The 18,321-nt window shown below is 48.9% G+C and overlaps 1 protein-coding gene across 1 annotated transcript in view; it reads right to left on the reverse strand.

The window, feature by feature from the left end:
- NPAS2 (neuronal PAS domain protein 2) overlaps nt 1-18,321 on the reverse strand; it is a 152,658-nt gene that overhangs the window by 21,010 nt on the left and 113,327 nt on the right. Inside the window, exons 11-16 of the mRNA XM_068967324.1 lie at nt 17,357-17,504; nt 14,639-14,723; nt 9,230-9,371; nt 8,297-8,397; nt 5,172-5,261; nt 1,993-2,139 (exon numbers count right to left, since the gene is read on the reverse strand). Of these exons, the coding sequence (XP_068823425.1) occupies nt 1,993-2,139; nt 5,172-5,261; nt 8,297-8,397; nt 9,230-9,371; nt 14,639-14,723; nt 17,357-17,504 (713 nt within the window). The remainder of the gene's footprint in view (nt 1-1,992; nt 2,140-5,171; nt 5,262-8,296; nt 8,398-9,229; nt 9,372-14,638; nt 14,724-17,356; nt 17,505-18,321) is intronic.

The raw sequence follows: 18,321 nt of genomic DNA on the forward strand, positions 1-18,321 counted from the left end.
ACCCCATATATCAATGCTAGGCTTCAGCAATTATCCACCTTTTGCTCTTATTTAATCTATCTTCCCACATTTTTTGGGAGGATTGGAGTAATTTTTACTTGCTTATCTTGTATGCTTGATTCACTTATTTTTTTTTTAAACATCGCATTTTGGCTGAACATTTCAGAACGTATCTCTTTAAATCCTTAAACGTGCAAAAAACATGAAAAAAGACTCTGAGGACTCGTTCTCCGGTTTGACTGTGGATTTCCAAGCTCATTGGAAAATTCCACTGCAGAGATAAGGTCAAGGGAAGAAACCAGCGGAATAACACGTGGAGCCCTGGGGCCCACGTCATCGCTCACAAAGCTCAGGTGCTAGACCTTGGGGGTCAACAAAAGGCACTGTCAGGAGGAAGAAAAATAATAACGCTTCATACCAGAGAGCAAAAGAGAGAGCCTTGTTTCTCTGTTACTTCAGAGTTCAGCTTTGAAAATAGAGACGTCTGGGCTCTGAGGCGGATGTTCATCCGCCCACCTTGCTTTTAGCAGTTTCTGGCTCAGTGCCCCCTTCCTGGTAATGTAAAAATTCCATTCAATTCATTAGAGTCAGGAATTCCAGTCACTGGACCCTGGATTGATGAGGATCAAGATCAAGGCACTTTGATGACCCCTTGTGTCTTCACATAAATGCTGCTGTATTGTCCCTTGGCAACTCGGGGATGTCACTCAGGAGGTTGAGGGTGCATAGGGTTGTCTGCGGAGCACAGGGCTGTGGGCGGGGCGAAGGGTTATAGGCGGAGCACAGGGCTGTGGGCGGGGCGAAGGGTTGTGGGCGTGGTGGCCGGTCCAGGGACACCAAGCAGGTGCACCTGACTGGGCTCCTCTGCCTTAAGGGACCGGAGGGGCCAGGCCGAGCAGAGAGGGCAGCCCCAGGTTTAGAGCATATGTAAAGCCCACCAGGAACATCTGTGGACCCAGGGAGGCAGGATGGCTGGCTCTAGGAGTCTCCAGGCTGCTCAACACCTTTGTAGTATCCTGTGTTCATCTCAGTTCAAGGTGTTCTTATGTCCACAGGAGAGGTTGCGTGGATGGTGGGGGTGTGGGGGGTGGAGTGGACGGCAGGGTCAGTACCCTAGCCATTTCCCTCAGGGGTCTCTTCTGCTTCCATCTGTTCCCCCCTAGGTGGGTGCCAAGGCTTACCTCACTCAGGGCAGACTCCAAGGCTGGCTACATTTACAATCAAAGTCTGGGCCCAAAGAATGCGCTTTGGAAGAAAAACAGTCCTGGACTGATTTAAATGAAACTTGGTAAAAATAATTTAACCTTGAAAGAGATCCAATATGTAAAGTTTTTTCCTCCATAAAGGAATCTCTGGTTAGGATTCAAAGAAGTGACATCTGGGGCTGGGGTGGGGTGGGGTCCAATTAAAAGCAGCTGCTGTCAGAGGGCACCCCAATTGCCATGCTGCAATGGGGGTGTCCTGTGGGTGCCAGGGTGCTGACCTCCAGTCTCTGGCTCCCAGGCCGCCCCCCTGCAGGGGGCAATGGGCCCAGATTCGTGTCTCCCTGCATTCATGCTTTGGATGAGAGCAAACAGCAGACCATCTCTTTGTCAGCAGCCTAGAGGTGCTCGGAAAGCAGTTGCACATGTGCTGGGGAGTTTAAAACTCCATGGGAGAGAGGCTGGTGTCTGTGCAGGGTGACTAACCACCAAACACATGAAACAAAATGCAGGCAGCACAGGAAATGTGTGTCCAACAGAGTGAGGGGTGAGTGAAAAGGCTGTCATGTGCATTTTACGTTTGGCCTGGAGCGGGGATGATGGAGGTGGGGTTCATTACTTGCAGTTCACTGGTAGAGGTTTCAGTTTGTCCAGGAGGCAGGGCACAGTAAGGCAGCCTCGTGAACCTTGGAGGGAGTCCTGGCTGCCCTGAAAGGGTGGATTAGGACACATCACACAGCGGTGGGGAGCACAGAGCCCGGGGGACCGCTGGCCCAGTAAGGGGCGTCACCTGGACGTTGGAGTCCTGGACCAGGCAGAGCTGCTCCTGGATCTTGTGGAGTTCTTCCTGCTGCCACCGGATGTTGGCTTGCAGGATGCGTGTCCGCTGCTCCAGCTGGTCTTTGATGGTCTGGAACATGCTGAGCTGTGCTGAAAACTTGAAGGTGGGGTCAAGACACAGAACCCAGTGAGAGTGCTATTTCAGCCATGCAGACGGATATTGCTGTTGCTCTGAGTGGCCCTGTGCACTTTCACTTTCAGTGCCTTACCCTCCCTTTGCAGCACCCCTGACCCACTGCCGCAATGAGTGACCCACTGCCGGGGAGCTTGCCCATGAGCAGGGGTTCTGGATAAGGGTGGGGGTGGCCCAGGGACTCCCCTGTGAGCTTTTCTCAGGCCCATGGGGACCTGCAGGTCTAATTCATTGCACTCTAGTCTGGGAGGGCCAGCTTTGGGATTCATATGGAGTGTGAATATATACATACATATATGGGCTTCCTGGGTGGCACTAGTGGTAAAGAACCTGCCTGCCGATGCAGGAGACATAAGAGACGCAGGTTCGATCCCTAGGTTGTGAAGATCCCCTGGAGTAGGAAATGGCAACCTGTTCCAGTATTCTTGCCTGGAGAATTTCATGGACAGAGGAGCCTGGCAGGCTACAGTCCATAGGACTGCAAAGAGTTGGACACAACTGACGTGACTTAGCACGAACGCACATATAAGTGAATTGCTTTGTTGCATATCAGAAATTAACACATTGTACATCAACTGCACTTTGGTAAAAAATATTGGTAAGAAAATCTGCTGCTAAACATTTGTTTAAAAATATCTGCTCTAAACCAACCGTATCACAAAAATCTCACTCAGAAATCTCACTGATCAAAACACCAAGCTAGGATTTTGAAAGATAATTCGCTCGAAAAAGAAAAGTTCTATCAGGTATTCAGTTAAGATAACAGAAGACAAAAGCTCCTGTGCTGGGTTCCCTAAAGTCTGGAGACTGTCCAGGCTATGACACCATGTCCAGAGAGGATGCTCTGGACGGCCCCTTGGCTCCCAAGGGAAACAGTGAGTGGAGGCGGTCATTGGTGAGGGCCCAGCACCAGATTTCATGAGTGTTAATTACTTCTAGTATTATTCTTATTTTCCTAAGGCATTCCAGGAACCCTCAAACATGAATCTCTTGTTATATTCTGTCTTCAAAGCTTATTAAAAGCTTTTGATTGGAGGATAATTGCTTTACAATGGTGTGTTGGTTTCTGCCGTACACCAGCATGAATCACCATAGGTACACACAGGTTCCCTCCCGTCCTGAACCTCCCTCCCACTGGCTACCCCATCCCAGCCGTCTAGCTTGTCACAGGCGCCAGGTTGAGCTCCCTGCGTCCCACAGCAAATTCCCACTGGCTGTCTAGTTTACACATGGTAGTGTGTATATTTCCAGCCTACGCTGTCAATTCGTCCCACTCTCTCGTCCTGCTGTGTCCACAAGTCCACTCGCTACGTCTGTGTCTCCATTGCTGCCTTGCAAATAGGTTCATCTGTACCATTCTTCTAGATTCCATAGATATACGTTAATATGCAATATTTGCCTTTCTCTTTCTGAATTACTTCACAGTCTCCAGTCTTGTTATATTCTAGATCATGGCCTTTTTGATAAAGAGTTTTACCCCAACGTAGAGACACGTTAGCAACCATGAAGCAAAACCATCACTTACCCAGATAGCCAATTTCCTAGAGTTTGGATTTTATTTTCTATTTCCCCTTACATGATAACATCAGTGAGGGGAAAAAGAAAACTGCAGAATCTCATTTTCCACATGAGTAGGCATGAGAAAAACTGTCTGACATGAAAGGACAACATTATGCAAGAACCTCTTAAAGAATACAGCTATTAAGCATAATATGCCTAAGAGACTAAGAACTGTTAGTGTTAATTAAAATGAGGTTTAATATATGAAAAATTGGAATTCCAAAAGGGCCTTCATCACACCATGACTTATTATAAAACAAAGACATTCTTTCCTATGGAAGACCCGCAAGTTGAAGAAATTCTCATTTCAAGGGCCTGCGGGTAAAGAAGTTACTTCCTACCAAATGTGCCTTGGGAATTTGAAGATAAAAAAATAATTCTTTTTTTTTTTTTCCTAATGAGGATGAATAGAGATCATGTTTGTCAATTCTGGATGGGTTGGTTTTATATCCTTACTTAAGTCTAACTCTAGCAAGAGGCCCATGGTAGCATGTGTCTTTCTTATTCCCGGAAAACAGACGAGGCTGCTGTTAATGGGACAGGCAGACGTTCTGAAAAGATTTTCATCAGTGGTGCCAGATTGGCAGCAAGACAGACTCTACGTTTTGGCAAGAGTATGGCCAGGGGCACATGTTGATAGACTGCCCCCAGGACCCCCTTGTGGCCAGGGAGGGGGCAAAATTCAATAACCCATAAAAGAATTGAAATCTGAGGTCTGAGCAGTCAGCTCAACTGTTCTTGGAGTTCCACAGGCAGAATATATATACATACATATATATATATATATATATATATTTTTTTACTGGTTCTGTAAAAACACACTGCATGGTGGCTTCTCTGTACATATGAGCATCTCTCCCTTCAACTCTGAGTTCAAAAGCGAGGGCCCTGTTGCAAGCATCCTTGCCTCCTCACATTCACTCCCTGACTGACCCAAATAGTAATCGTTGACTGTTGTTGAAACAGAGCAGGAATTACTCTGCAAAGCTCTGGTCCTTTATTACTAGTTTTTAATGTGGTATTTATAGTACTGGACTCAGAGCTTTTAAATCCTTGTAGAGTCTTCCTATTACATTTGTCCTAACTCAGACCTTCTCTAAAACATTGTGGCCGATCAGGAGTCATGAAAAATGAGAGGAACACAGAAAGTGGCCGAGGGATGAAGCAAGACTGTTGACAGGATTGGGAGAGAGATGCGGGGAAGATCGATGGGAGGACGGATGGAGATGAGGACAGTGGGGAGAGGGCAGCGGAAGGGGCAGGTCCGCAACTCAGCACGCCCCACCTGCACGTGGGGAGGCAGAGTCCCATTTTGGGGGCCTTGGTCTGGAGCCCGTACGTCGGCACCAGTGTACCCACACCCTCCAGTGGATTTCAGCATCCTGTCTCAAGGAAGTGCCCCCCTGGGTCTCCCTTGCCCTGAGTCCCAGACTCACCTGTGACACGGGGGCAGGTGGGCTCTGCAAGATGGTCTGAGGCAGGAGCTGCTGTGTGAGGTCGCAGGATGCCGGGGCTGGCAGGGGGGCCTGGGGGAGAGAGGGAGGGTGGCTTTGATACATATAAGCTTCTGGGCTATTACAGAACGGATGGGGCGCCGTCTCTCAGCCAGCTGGGCTCTCTGGCTTCAAGGAGGCCCTTTTGCCCTGGAGAGGATCGCTCACTTCTGGCAGGTATATGTTCCCCTGAAAAGGTGGGGTCACAGGTTATTACCCTTGCAGGGAATGGAGCCAGAGCTGATACACAGCTGGACGGGTGGGGGGTCCTGGGACCACTTGGGCCCGACATTCCCACCATGGTGCACTCTGCAGAATCACTACCACCAGCCGGAGCTGGGCATTGCCACCCCACCCCACCCTCCCTCCCCTCCTGTTCTAGGCTCCATTCTTGGTGGATTTGGTTGGTTCTTCCCTAAATTGATACTTTCTCAGCGGAAAGATTGTGGACTCATAACCAGTGTTGGCTCTGCGTGGCCTTTCCGCTCAACACTCACACTAACGTGGACAGATGCAGCGGCATGCTTTCTATCACTGCCTTGCCCAGACTTTGTGGGCAGGGGGCCGTGGCGGGTGGGGACTAGAATTGGGGCAGGGAACAGTGTGTAGAAATGAGAAACGCAACCCTCAGCTTCATGAAGCTCTTGAGGATTTTTAAAAGTAAAAAGATTCTTCTGAAGCTACTCCATCATTGCCCCAGGCCCTGGGGGCTATGAAAAGCACCTCCAGTGGCAAATTGTCCCTAGGACAGCACTGGGGCCAGAGCAGCAGGAGGCCTTGTTTTGAATGAGAGTCCTAGGGGCTGCTTCTGAGTCTCCCAATAGTGTTCCATTGCTCAATTGGGTGGAGGAACCCTGCCACCCTCAGCTGTCAGAAGAGCAGTTTCGTACAGTGGCTAGAAAGCCAGGCTTGGAACTGGATGCCCTGAGTCCAAATAGCTCTTCTGCCCACCTCTCTGGGTTTCAGCTTCCTCATCTGTTACTATTTCTACCTGTGGCCCATTTATAGAGTCTCTGCCACCACCTGGTACTATTGCCAGGCGCCTTTGATGTGTTAACTCACTCAATTCTCAAGCTAGAAGGTATTATGATTATTCCCAAACCTAGACACAGGCTAGTTAACTTACTGAGAGTCACACAGCTACTAAATGGATGAACTGAGTGATATTTGAAGCAGGTGGCATGAGTCCAAGCCTTTTCGCTTCACTGTGCACACTATATTTTCAGTATTCCTGAAGAAGTAGAAAATTTGAGGAGCACTTCAGAAGAAAGGTTTGTTGTTTAGTTGCTAAGTTGTTTCTTTTTTGTGATCCCATGGACTGTAGTCAGCCAGGCTCCTCTGTCCATGGGATTTAACAGGCAAGAACCCTGGAGTGGGTAGCCATTCCCTCTTCCAGGGGATCTTCCCAGTCCAGGGACTGAACCTGTGTCTGCTGCATTGGCAGGTGGGTTCTTTACCACTGACTACCTGGGAAGCCCATGAAGAAAGGTTTAGAGGTATTCAAGAAAAGAGGTGGTCTCCAAGGACCAGGAGCTCAGAGGGTAGAGTCTCACGTTTTTTGGCCCCTAATACATGCTCAGTTGCTCAGTCGTGTCTGACTCTTTGTGACCCCATGGGCTGTAGCCTGCCAGGCTCCTCTGTCCATGGGATTTCCCAAGCAAGAATACTGGAGTGGGTTGCTATGCCCTCTTCCAGGGGATCTTCCCAACCCAGGGATTGAACTCAGGTCTCCTGTGACTCCTGCATTGCAGGGGGATTCTTTACTGCTGAGCCACCGGGAAAGCCCAGTGACTTCACTCCCATCTCCAAAATGTCAGCCAGGGATGGGAAGAAGATACTTGGCAACTATCTGAACGTGGCCGTTAAATCTGGGGACACGTCCCCCCTCCAAGCAAGGTCTGAGTCCCGCTCCATGAGTGAGCTTGTGACTGCTTTGACCGAGAGGGACGGTGGAGGTAATGTGTTGGGACTTGAAGGGGACGGCACGGAAAGCCACATGGCTTGTTTGGCTCTCATGGGAGGTCCCTCTCCAGAGTCTTCCTCTTGGAACAGGAGCCTTGCTGGGAGGATGGCATGGAGACGTCTATGCAGGTCAACAGAAGATGCTCTCGGCTGAGCCCACCTTCAGCTGGGGATGCACCTCCCAGCCCCGAATGGGGAGACCTCCAACACCAGGCAGCAGAGAGGAGTCACTCCCACTGTGCCCTTTCTGAATTCCTGACTCAGAATCCGTGAACATGGAAAATCCTGGTAGCTTTACGCCACTGAGTTTTGTGCGGTTGGCAGCTTGTGCTGGATCACTGGAGTATGGCACGTACACAGTGACCCTGCATCCAGCCAGTGTGCCTTCCAGGAGGCCACGTTCCCTGACATCCTGGAGTTGTGGTTGTTCAGTCACTCAGTCATGTCTGACTCTTTGGGACTCCTGGACTGCAGCTTTCCCTGTCTTTCACCATCTCCGGGAGTTTGCTCAAACTCACGTCAACTGAGTCGGTGATGCAATCCAACCATCTCATCGTCTGTCATCTGCTTCTCCTCCTGCCCTCAATCTTTCCCAGCATCAGGGTCTTTTCCAATGAGTCCTGGAGAGGCCTGGCATATATGAAGGATGCTGCCTGATTCTGGGTTGACCAATAAGTTCATTTGGCTTTTGCATAAGATGGAGTGGAAAAACCCAAACAAATTTTTTGGCCAACCCAGTATATGCCAAGGGACATTTTGGTTGACATCAAGCTTCTCAGACATTTTCACTGGGAATGAGGGTCCAAAATGGGAAGGTCCTGATCATGTACCCCCAGAGGCTCTGTGGATGGGACCCCCCCAGGTTTGAAGTTTCAAGCTTTAAAACGCCTTTGGATTTTGAGATATACATCCATGTTAATTTTGGGATCAGAGTGTTTCAAATTAGTTGCCAATTAAGCTACTTAGCTTCCTACCCCCGCCTGCCACCCACCATCTCTAAGTACAGCGCGTTCTCTAGGAAGATACCGCCCGCAGTCCTGTGGCCTGGCAGGCCCCTGCAGTGCTGTGGCGCAGTCTAGGGGGAAAGTTTGGGGTCACACACATACCGGCATCGTGGCTGCCTGGCTGAGTCCTGGCACTGGGAGCTCTTGGGCCGATCTGGGCAAAGCCGGGGTGCTGGCCTCTGCCCTCAGCTTGCTTGGAGTGGCTGCAAGAAAACATGGCACCTTGCAGACTTGCACACACTTAACAGCTCTCTCATCAAAAGAGGGTGAGAGAACTTCCCTAGTGGTCCAGTGGTTAAGAATCCACCTGCCAAGGCAGGGGACACGAGTTCCATCCCTGGTCTGGGACGATTCCACATGCTGCGGGGCAACTATACCCGTGCGCCACAGCCTCTGGGCTCACGTGCTGCAGCTATGGAAGCCCGTGAGCCCTAAAGCCCGTGCCCTGCAACAATAGAAGCCACCACAGTGAGAAGCCCGCGCGCCGCAGCTGGAGAGGAGTTTCCGCTGGCCGCAGCTAGAGAAAGCCTGCACATGGCAATGAAGACCCAGCACAGCCACAAATAAATAAATAGGTAAAAATTTTAAAAAGAGGGGGAGGGTGACCATAGTGTGCATGAAACATGGGCCTGTTTGGAATCTGACGAAGGGAGCCTAGCAGGAGTGCGGGTGGTTCCGAGAGGCCCGGAAGTTCTGCCAGCTTCCAGCCTCAGTGGGGGCACAGTGGGTGACAGCAGAGCCCCACAAGCTTTAGGTGCACCACGAGGTTCAGCCGCCTGCCTGACCACACAGCTCACCAGGCCCGTGTGACGCCCACTGAATGTCGGCTTCGTGGGGCAGCGGAGGAACCAGAGCATGGAGCGGGGTGGGGCAGGGTGGGGGAGGAAGCTAGAGGGAAAGAAAGCAAGGAGTGGGGACCAGATGGCGACTTTAGCTTCATGCCATGGACTGCCCGGCTTCTCCTTGAATGTGGGGTCCCTCGTGGGACTCTGTGTACGCTCCCAATCGCCCTGCCCTCTGCAGAGTCACACTTACAGGTGGGCTCTGACATGGCTGTGCGCGAGGATTTGTGGGAACTTCTTGAGGAGGCCGACGGTGAGTGACTGGTGTTAAGGCCTGAGGTGCCCATGTCAAGTGCATTAAAGTGCTGCTGAGGTTCCAGGCTGGAGCCCTTGTCCTGAAACACACACATACACACACACACACAGAGTCCATGTTTCAGCATCAAGACTGTGGCAATGAACTATGTTACTTTAGTTGCCCTCTAAATATGCAGGAAAGCTTGAAGAGTACTGAGAGAAATACTGTAACTGCTTGGAGAGAATTCCACAGACATTCAGGTGGACTATTTATACGAATATATAATCTAGCATCTTTGAGGGCCTGGTAGCTTCCCTGGTGGCTCAGATGGTAAAGAATCTGCCTGCAGTGCGGAAGACCTGGGTTCAAACCCTGGGTTGGGAAGATGCCCTGGAAGAGGGCATGGCAACCTGCTCAAGTATTCTTGCCTGGAGAATCCCATGGACAGAGGAGCCTGGTGGGCTACAGTCCATGAGGTTGCGAAGAGTAGGACATGACTGAGCAACTGAGTTTCAGGTTATTTTTCAGCCTGTAAGCAGTATTGATTACACTTTCTTGCCTTCTATTTTGATATTTTAGATTTTCATAATTGACCTGGCATTTTGTTTTTTCTTAAAATTGTCACCTCATGCCCAGAATCTTGGCTTTCCCAGAAGCGCGGTGGAGAGGGAGATTCTAGAAATAAGGTTACTGGTGGGACTGGGTTACTCATACTCCAATGAGGGACTTCCCTGGAAATTCAGTTAGGACTTCGCCCTCCAATGCAATGCAGGGGCACAGGTTCAATCCCTGCTCACACGCCTCACGAGCTAGAATACCACATGTCTCCCAGTCAAAAAACCAAAACATAAAACAGAAACAATACTGTAACAAGTTCAATAAAGACTTCAAAAATGGTCCACATTAAAAAAAAAATCTAAAGAAAGAAAAATACTCTGGGACTTCCCTGGTGGTCCAGTGGTTGAGAATCTGCCTTCCAATGCAGGGGACATGGGTTCCATCCCTGCATGGGGAATTAAGATCCCACATACTTTGGGGAAACTAAGCCTGTGCACCCCAACTAGAGAGAGAAGCCTGAGCTCTGCAACTAGAGAAGCCTGCAATAAAGATCCCACAACGAAGGTGCTACAACCAAGACCTGATGCAGCCAAATAAACAAATATTAAAAAAATAAAAAATAAATACTCCAATCAGGCAAATGCCTTTGGACAGTTCTGGACACCGTCTCCCCACTACTCTTCCTCTGCAGCCTCAAGGCACCCGAGGACAAGGGGCAAAGGTCTCCAATTCTTGACCCCTGGATCCTAACTGTTGCTGGGCCCTCAGGGTGCCTCTGCCTCAAGAGCATGGCATGAAGAGAAAGCAACTGTGACTTTCCAACCCTGAGGAACCACCGTTCTGTCCTGCATTGGCTCAGGTGTCACTCATGCACGTGTGCTAAGTCGTTTCAGTCGTGTTCGACTCTTTGGAACCCCAAGGACTGTAGCCCGCCAGGCGCCTCTGTCTGTGGGATTCTCCAGGGGCCCACTGGAGTGGGTTGCCCTGCCCTCCTCCAGGGGATCTTCCTGACCCAGGGATCGAACCCACATCTCCTACACTGGCAGGTGGGTTCTTTACCACTAATGCCACCTGGGTCATAAGCCTAAGAAGATGACTGTAGTGATTTTTAAGCTAAAGAAGAAACATAATGATTACTCTCCTCAGCCAAGCTCCTTCCTATTCTCAGAAGGATGGTGGGATTCCTGGGCTGCCTGGACAGGCTGGTGTCCCTGGTCTCAGGTCTTAAATCCCTGTGTCTAAGTCTACATGACAGTTCTATCCTTTGTGTTGGGCCTCCAGTGCGGGTGGACCCTGAGTGTGCCCAAACAGGCCTGAAATGATTGCTACCAGCCATAAAGGCCTTTGTGCAAAACAGAATCGCAGGGTGTGTCTGGGTTTGCTGGGCTCAGTGTATATTTTCAGACCCTACTGCTTGGTCATGGCATGCGTGCAAGCTAAGTTGCTTCAGCTGTGTCTGACTCTTTGTGACCCAATAGACTGTAGCCCACCAGACTCCTCTGTCCATGGGATTCTCCAGGCAAGAAGTTGTTGTTCAGTCATGTCCATCTCTTTGTGATCCCATGGACCGCACACACCAGGCTTCCCTGACCCTCACCATCTCCTGGGGTTTTCCCAAGTTCATGTCCATTGCATCAGTGATGCTATCCAGCCATCGCATCCTCTGGCACCCTCTTCTCTTTCTGCTCTCAATCTTTCCTAGCATCAGGGTCTTTCCCAATGAGTCAGTTCTTTGCATCAGGTGACCAAAATACTGGAGTTTCAGCTTCAGCATCAGGTCTTCCAATGATTATTCAGGGATGATTTCCTTTAAGATTGACTGATTTGATTTCCTTGCTGTGAAAGGGACTCTCAAGAGTCCTCTCCAGCCCCACAGTTTGAAGGCATCAATTCTTCGGCGCTCTGCCTTCGTCACAGTCCAGCTCTCGCAACCTATGTAACTGGGTCTTACGTGACCAGATAAGCAGAAAGAAAGAAAGTGAAGTTGCTCAGTCGTGTCCAACTCTTTGCGATCCCATGGACTGTAGTCTAGCAGGCTTCTCTGTCCATGGGATTTTCCAGGCAAGAGTACTGGAGTGGGTTGCCATTTCCTTCTCCCAAATCACACCTTTTAGAGTGGGGTCCCAGGCGAATTGTGTGTGCCTGGTCAGCAGACAAGTAAATGCAGGAAGTGAGAGAAAGAGCTGAAAAACTTTTCTAGCCATCTGCCGTACATCACACACAAGCAGGGGAATCTGCATTTTATAGACCATCCGTCAGTGACAGACTTGAAATTAAAAATCCAAATGGTCCATTACCGCTAAGAGTTTGAAAAGCTCAGTCCTGGAGCTGTGACTTTAAAAGGGACTTCTGAATCTGACAGCCTGAGATGGTATTTGTGTGTGTGTTGTTCAGTCGCTCAGTCATGTCCAGCTCTTTGTGACCCTGCAGACAGCAGCATGCCAGGCTTCCCTGTCCTTCACCATCTTTTGGAGTTTGCTCCAACTCATGTCCATTGAGTTGATGATATCATCCAATCATCTCATCCTCTGTTGATCCCTTTTCCTCCTGCCTTCAATCTTTCCCAGCATCAGGGTCTTTTCCAATGAATCAGCTCTTCGCATCAGGTGGCCAAAGTATTGGAGCTTCAGCGTCAGTCCTTCCAATGAATATTCAGGGTTCATTTCCTTTAGGATTGACTGGTTTGATTTCCTTGCTATCTAAGGGACTCTCAAGAGTCTTCTGTGTGTTTATACATAAGTACATGTTGACGAGAACTTTCACTGAGCTCTAATATTCCCCAAAGATCAGAAACCTCAATAATGAATTTCTGGCTGGATGACACACCGTATGCCTGATCTTCAGCTGTGATGTATGATGTGTCGAACACCTGCCTATGAACAGCTTAATTCCAGCCTTGGGCATGACATATGATGCCTTCATGTGACAGAGCTGGGTAATAAACACGTCCATGGACAATGACAGAGGTGTTGTACCACGGTGCTGGTGAGGAATCACCGCACAACGCAGCAGCACTTTGCCTGCCAGTGAGAGCGGCTCAGCAAAGGTGCAAATGCATTCTGGTCTCTAAAGGGGATCTCTTCCTCTTCCTAACTCAGTTCTTAATGGACCAGAGATGCGTCGATGGTCCACTGACTGCACTAAAGTGAGTATCACAATAAAGCAAATCACATTAAATTTTTTTCTTTGTTTCCCAGTACATAGAAAAGATAAACTGACCAGTGCTGTTGTGTCAGTTTCTAGCCAGAGACTAGATTCTAGGTCATGGGCTGGTTGGAACTTGAACTGTGTTTCATCAAGATGAACTTCCTTCCCACGTTTTGGCATAAAATGAAATTGGGATATGTCCTTCAACTCACAATAAGAAATCTTGACTTCACAGATGGGCAGCTCTCTCTCTTTCCTAGTGGAGATAGAGAGAGATCTTACAATCGATGACTTCTTAGCTTTGATGAAATACAACATTCCCTTTCTTGCTTTCTCTCTTTTTTCCTCCCAACATATATGTCTGCTTGAAGAATGACCTTTGAGAAACAGGGTTCTGATCTGCTTATGAGTTTCTGTCGAGTTGTCGGTGATGAGGGCTGCCTGGCCAGAGGGTGCCAAGGACTCAGGCTGGAGAGGAAAGAGGTCTGGGTTTTGTGAAGAGAAACACCTCTCCATTCCTCTAAGGGCTCCCTGACACCAAGGTGGCTCCAAATAGGATGTCAGCTCAGACCCCCAGACACAGAAGCAGCCAGTACACCCCACCAGTGGTACCATAGCGGGAGTGTGAGGGGCAATGAGCTTGTGGGGTGCTCTTTTTGAGGGCAGGTACAGCACTTGGCCTAAGGGGAGGACAGGACGCACAGACTGTGCCCCACCTCGATGGGATGATGGAATAACCCCCCGCTTTTCATCTGTGGCAGAGACACAAAGTGGACTCACCTACAGGCAGACATTGTTTTATTGTGTTTCCCTTTATCACACTTCTTGGAGAGTGTGATTTTTTACAAATTGAAGGTTCACGGCATTCCTGTCTTGTTAGATGCTGCTTACCATTTTTTAAGCAGTAAAGATTTTTAAAATTAAGGTATGCCGTTTAAAAAAAGAAAACAACTGGGCTTCCCTGTTGGCTCAGACAATAGAGAATCTGCCTGCAATGCAGGAGACCTGGGTTCGATCTCTGGGTTGGGATGATCCTCTGGAGGAGGGAATGGCAACCCACTCCAGTGTTCTTGCCTGGAGAATTCCATGGACAGAGGAGCCTCGTGAGCTATAGTCTATGGGTTCACAGAGTCAGACATGACTGAGGAACTAACACTTTCACTTGCACACTTAATAGACTACAGAATAGGGTCAACATATCTTTCATATCCACTAGGAAACCAAAAAAAAGTGATGTGATTTGCTTGGTGGTGATATTCACTTTACTGTGGTGGTCTGGAACCTGCAGTATCTCCGAGGTTTGCCTGCACAGTCATTCTTTTAAGGCTGGAAGGTCACCAAACCCTGCTTTGAGTTGAGAGGCTGTTTTCCTGCACAGCTCTGTGAGTTCCCAGTCTCCATGACCTCAGATACGTTATCTGCATCCATAGTACGCTCAGTCTCACCTGAAGGACAGTGACAGTGCCCACCTTGCAGGAACCTCAATGAGGGGCAAGTAAGCAAATACCCCCCAAATTACATTGACGAGTACTGGGAACATAGCAAGAGCTCAAAAAACATGACCTGCTGCTTCAGGTATTACTATTTTTATGATCACAACTCATGAAAGATTCTACTCAGCCAAACTTTGCCTTCCTCCTCTGCTGGGGATCAGATTACCTTCAGTGCTGAAGGGTGGACGGTCTCCAGCAGCGGGTCCTCCAGCGCCAATTCCTGCCTCCTCTCCACCCGGACCTCGGCGTAACTGCTCAGGAAATCAAGAGACCACAGCTGGAAGGGGTATGTCCCGGGATGACACCAGCAAAGAGGGCTGTGTGACACCCTCTCCCAGGGCAGCCACTAGCAAGCCTGGCCCAGTTACTTGTTTGGGGATGGGGTTTCTCTCTGGGCCTACATTCCACAGGAGTCACTTCTACTATGACATTCAGAGTGACTTCCTTTCTGGGACTTGCCTTGTGATCCAGGGGCTGGGACTTCATGCTTCCACTTCAGGGGGCCTGGGTTTGATCCCTGGTCAGGGAACTTCCCTGGTGGCTCAGATGGTAAAGCATCTGCCTACAATGTGGGAGATCCATGGGTTCAGTCCCTGGGATGGGAGGATCTCCTGGAGAAGGCAATGGCAACCTACTCCAGTATTGCCTGGAGAATCCCATGGATGGATAAGCCTGGTAGGCTACAGTCCATGGGGTCACAAAGAGTCAGACACAACTAAGCGACTTCACTTCAGGGAACTAAAGAGCTTCCCTGGTGGCTCAGATGGTAGAGAATCTGGCTGCAATGTGGGAGACATGAGTTCGATCCTTGGGTTGGGAAGATCCCCTGGAGAAGAGAATGGACCCCACAAGCTGTGGGGCACGGCCAAAGAAAAAAACAATCATAAAATTTTTTAAAAACACATAAAGAAGAACATTTTCCTTTCCAGGATGTTGTTGCCTACATTTTCTTTTGTTATTTTTGTTCTTTTCTCTTTTGACTGATCTTGACCCATCCCACCCAGAAACCCCCACACACAATTGTCTTTAGAAGCCTATTTTCATTAATATGATGAGCCTCAGCCTTCAAATAATTAGAAGACTTTCTGGAGACCTACTCAGTTTGGACTATGCACAGGAGGAAGTGATATATAAACTTTGTTTTTTTTTTTAGTAATTACAGACTACGATTACAGACTATGAAACTTCCAGAAGTTTTCTTTTGACCAAACCTAGAACTAGCCAGACCCAGATGGCCAATTAGTCTATGGACCCACTTTTTGAATGGCGTGGGGAAATCAGCTCAGAGTGGTGATGGCTGAGGGGCCCAGCTGTGGCTTTTGCATCGATTATAGAGCTGTGGGCTGGGTATGGGGCCTTGGGGAGCGGTGGTGGCTCCTGGGCCTCGGGGACACCTGTGGCCTCATTTCTCTCTTGGTTGCTCCCTACTTTCTTTGAGAATCTCATTCTGGGATCTGAGAAGATGGACCGGAAATCAGACTCTGAGGAGCAAGGTGTTGACGATGTTGTCTTACCTGGGGACAAAAGGACCCCCTGGCAAAGGTCCAGGCAGTTGGGGGTGGGGTGTGGAGGCTGGACGTGGAATCAGAAAACACTGGCTGCTGACGTGCCCAGGGGTGGGCTGGGAAGTCAGGGTCAGGTCCCTGGGGGTGGGCATGTACGTGATAATCAGGGTCACTGGCCAAGAAACACCTGCATTTCTTATCCTTCCTCTTTTCTCACTTACTAAACAGGAGGGATTTACGTGTGTGTGAGCGTGTGTGTATTGCCTTGGCCAAAAAGTTCGTTCAGGTTTCTAGAGATCTTACGGAAAAAACAAAGTGAACGTTTTGCCCGATCCAATAGATAAGCATGTGTATATGGATAGTATCTATCCATCCATCTATTACCTATCTATCAATCAACCAACCATCAACTGTCTATCAATTAACTCTCTACCTATTCACCTATCTATCATCTATTGCCCCATCCATTTACCTAACTACCCGTTATCTGCTGGCAATCATCCATTGCTTATGTACATGTACATAACAAGAGGTATGTATATGTATCTCTTGATCTATCATATATCTGTTATCTATCATCTATCTGTTCTGTATTGATACCTATACAGAATATGATCCTTCTAACCTTTCTTTCGTTGCTCTCCTCAAAAGCTCTCCTCTAGACCAGCTTAAAACTAATTTATGTTCTTAAAACTTTTGTACTTGGGGAAAAAAACCCAAACGGCACTTCCCCTTTACCTTTGGGAACTGTGACACTACACAGGCAGTGTCTAGGAAACACTGGATCTGCTTCCTCCCTTGGAAGCCCTGCCACCCACATGGGGCGGGGGCAGATATCCTCTCCCTGAGGTCAGGGATCTACCAGGAACCCTCTGGCTCTTGTACCACCCTGCCTTGGTTGCCACCAGTAGTTTTTGAGGCATTCAAAAAAAGGGGCGGGGGGAGGGACTATGTCTCTGAGTTATTCAGAGACAAAATTTTAATTTTCTTTTCCTACCAGCGACAAGGGAAGGCTGGGGGCCGGATGGAGATGAGGGAAAATATGTAAGTAGGTCACTGAAGCAGTAATTTACGGAGGAACATCCTGGCTGCCTGGAAGAGCTCAGTGAGGCTGTCAGAGGGGCCTGGTGGGGCCCTGGGAGGAAGTCTCAGCCCTGGGAGGCCAGGGCTGGGTGTGGGCTAGGAAGGAGCTGGCTTCTGGGGATTAGTCTGCTCACTGTGAGCAGAGTCCTGCTGCAGAACTCAGGCCCGGGCTCACTCCTCAGAACTGGGGACCCCTGAGGATACTGGGGCTCTGAGCCACCTGCTAGGGACCCTTAAGCCATCTGCCCACCCTCCCAGCCCCCAGCCCACCCACCCTCCTAGCCCCTGGCCCGCACCTGACCACCGAGTGTGTGCACACGATGAACTCGGGCTTGGAGTTCCACTGGTGGTAGGTGATGTAGTAGTGGGTCTGGAGCCAAATCCACTGCTGGCCTTTGGTCAGAAACCTGTAGCAGCACGACTTCCCTTTGCCAAACTGCATCACTGTGAGTGGAAGACAGAGTCGGCGAATAACCAGTGTTAGGACACAAGGACCCTTTCCTCCCACAGTCACTTTTAACAACACCAGCTTTCAAAATGACAGTGCCACACAGCAGTCATTTCCCTAGTAGTGATGGCTCTTAAGTGACCACAACCACCATGTGTAAAGTAGAGAGCTGATAGGAAGTTGCTACATAACACAGGGAGCCCAGCTCGGTGCTCTGTGATGACCTAGAGGAGTGGGATGGGGGCGGGGAGGGAGGCTCAAGAGGGAGGGGACATGTAGATAACTACGGCTGATTTGAGTTGCTGTACAGCAGAAATCAACACAACAACATTGTAAAGCAATCTCCCTCCAATTGAGAAACAAATTAAAAAAAAAAGATCACAGGAAATGGTCATGAATTCTGAAACAATGGAGGGATGATCCTCTTGCTTCCCCAAATGCTCAAAAGCTTAAGAGAGCCTTAAATCTGGGCAGATTCTTCAACTGGGAGTTTAATTAAGGAAACAATTCCATTCACCATTGCAATGAAAATAATAAAATACTTAGGAATATATCTACCTAAAGAAACGAAAGACCTATATATAGAAAACTATAAAATACTGGTGAAAGAAATCAAAGAGGACACTAATAGATGGAGAAATATACCGTGTTCATGGATTGGAAGAATCAATATACGGAAAATGAGTATACTACCCAAAGCAATCTATAGATTCCATTCAATCCCTATCAAGCTACCAATGGTATTTTTCTGAGAACTATAACAAGTAATTTCACAATTTGTATGGAAATACAAAAAACCTTGAATAGCCAAAG

This window comes from Capricornis sumatraensis, chromosome 1 (assembly GCF_032405125.1).
Source record: "Capricornis sumatraensis isolate serow.1 chromosome 1, serow.2, whole genome shotgun sequence".
NCBI lineage: Eukaryota > Metazoa > Chordata > Mammalia > Artiodactyla > Bovidae > Capricornis > Capricornis sumatraensis.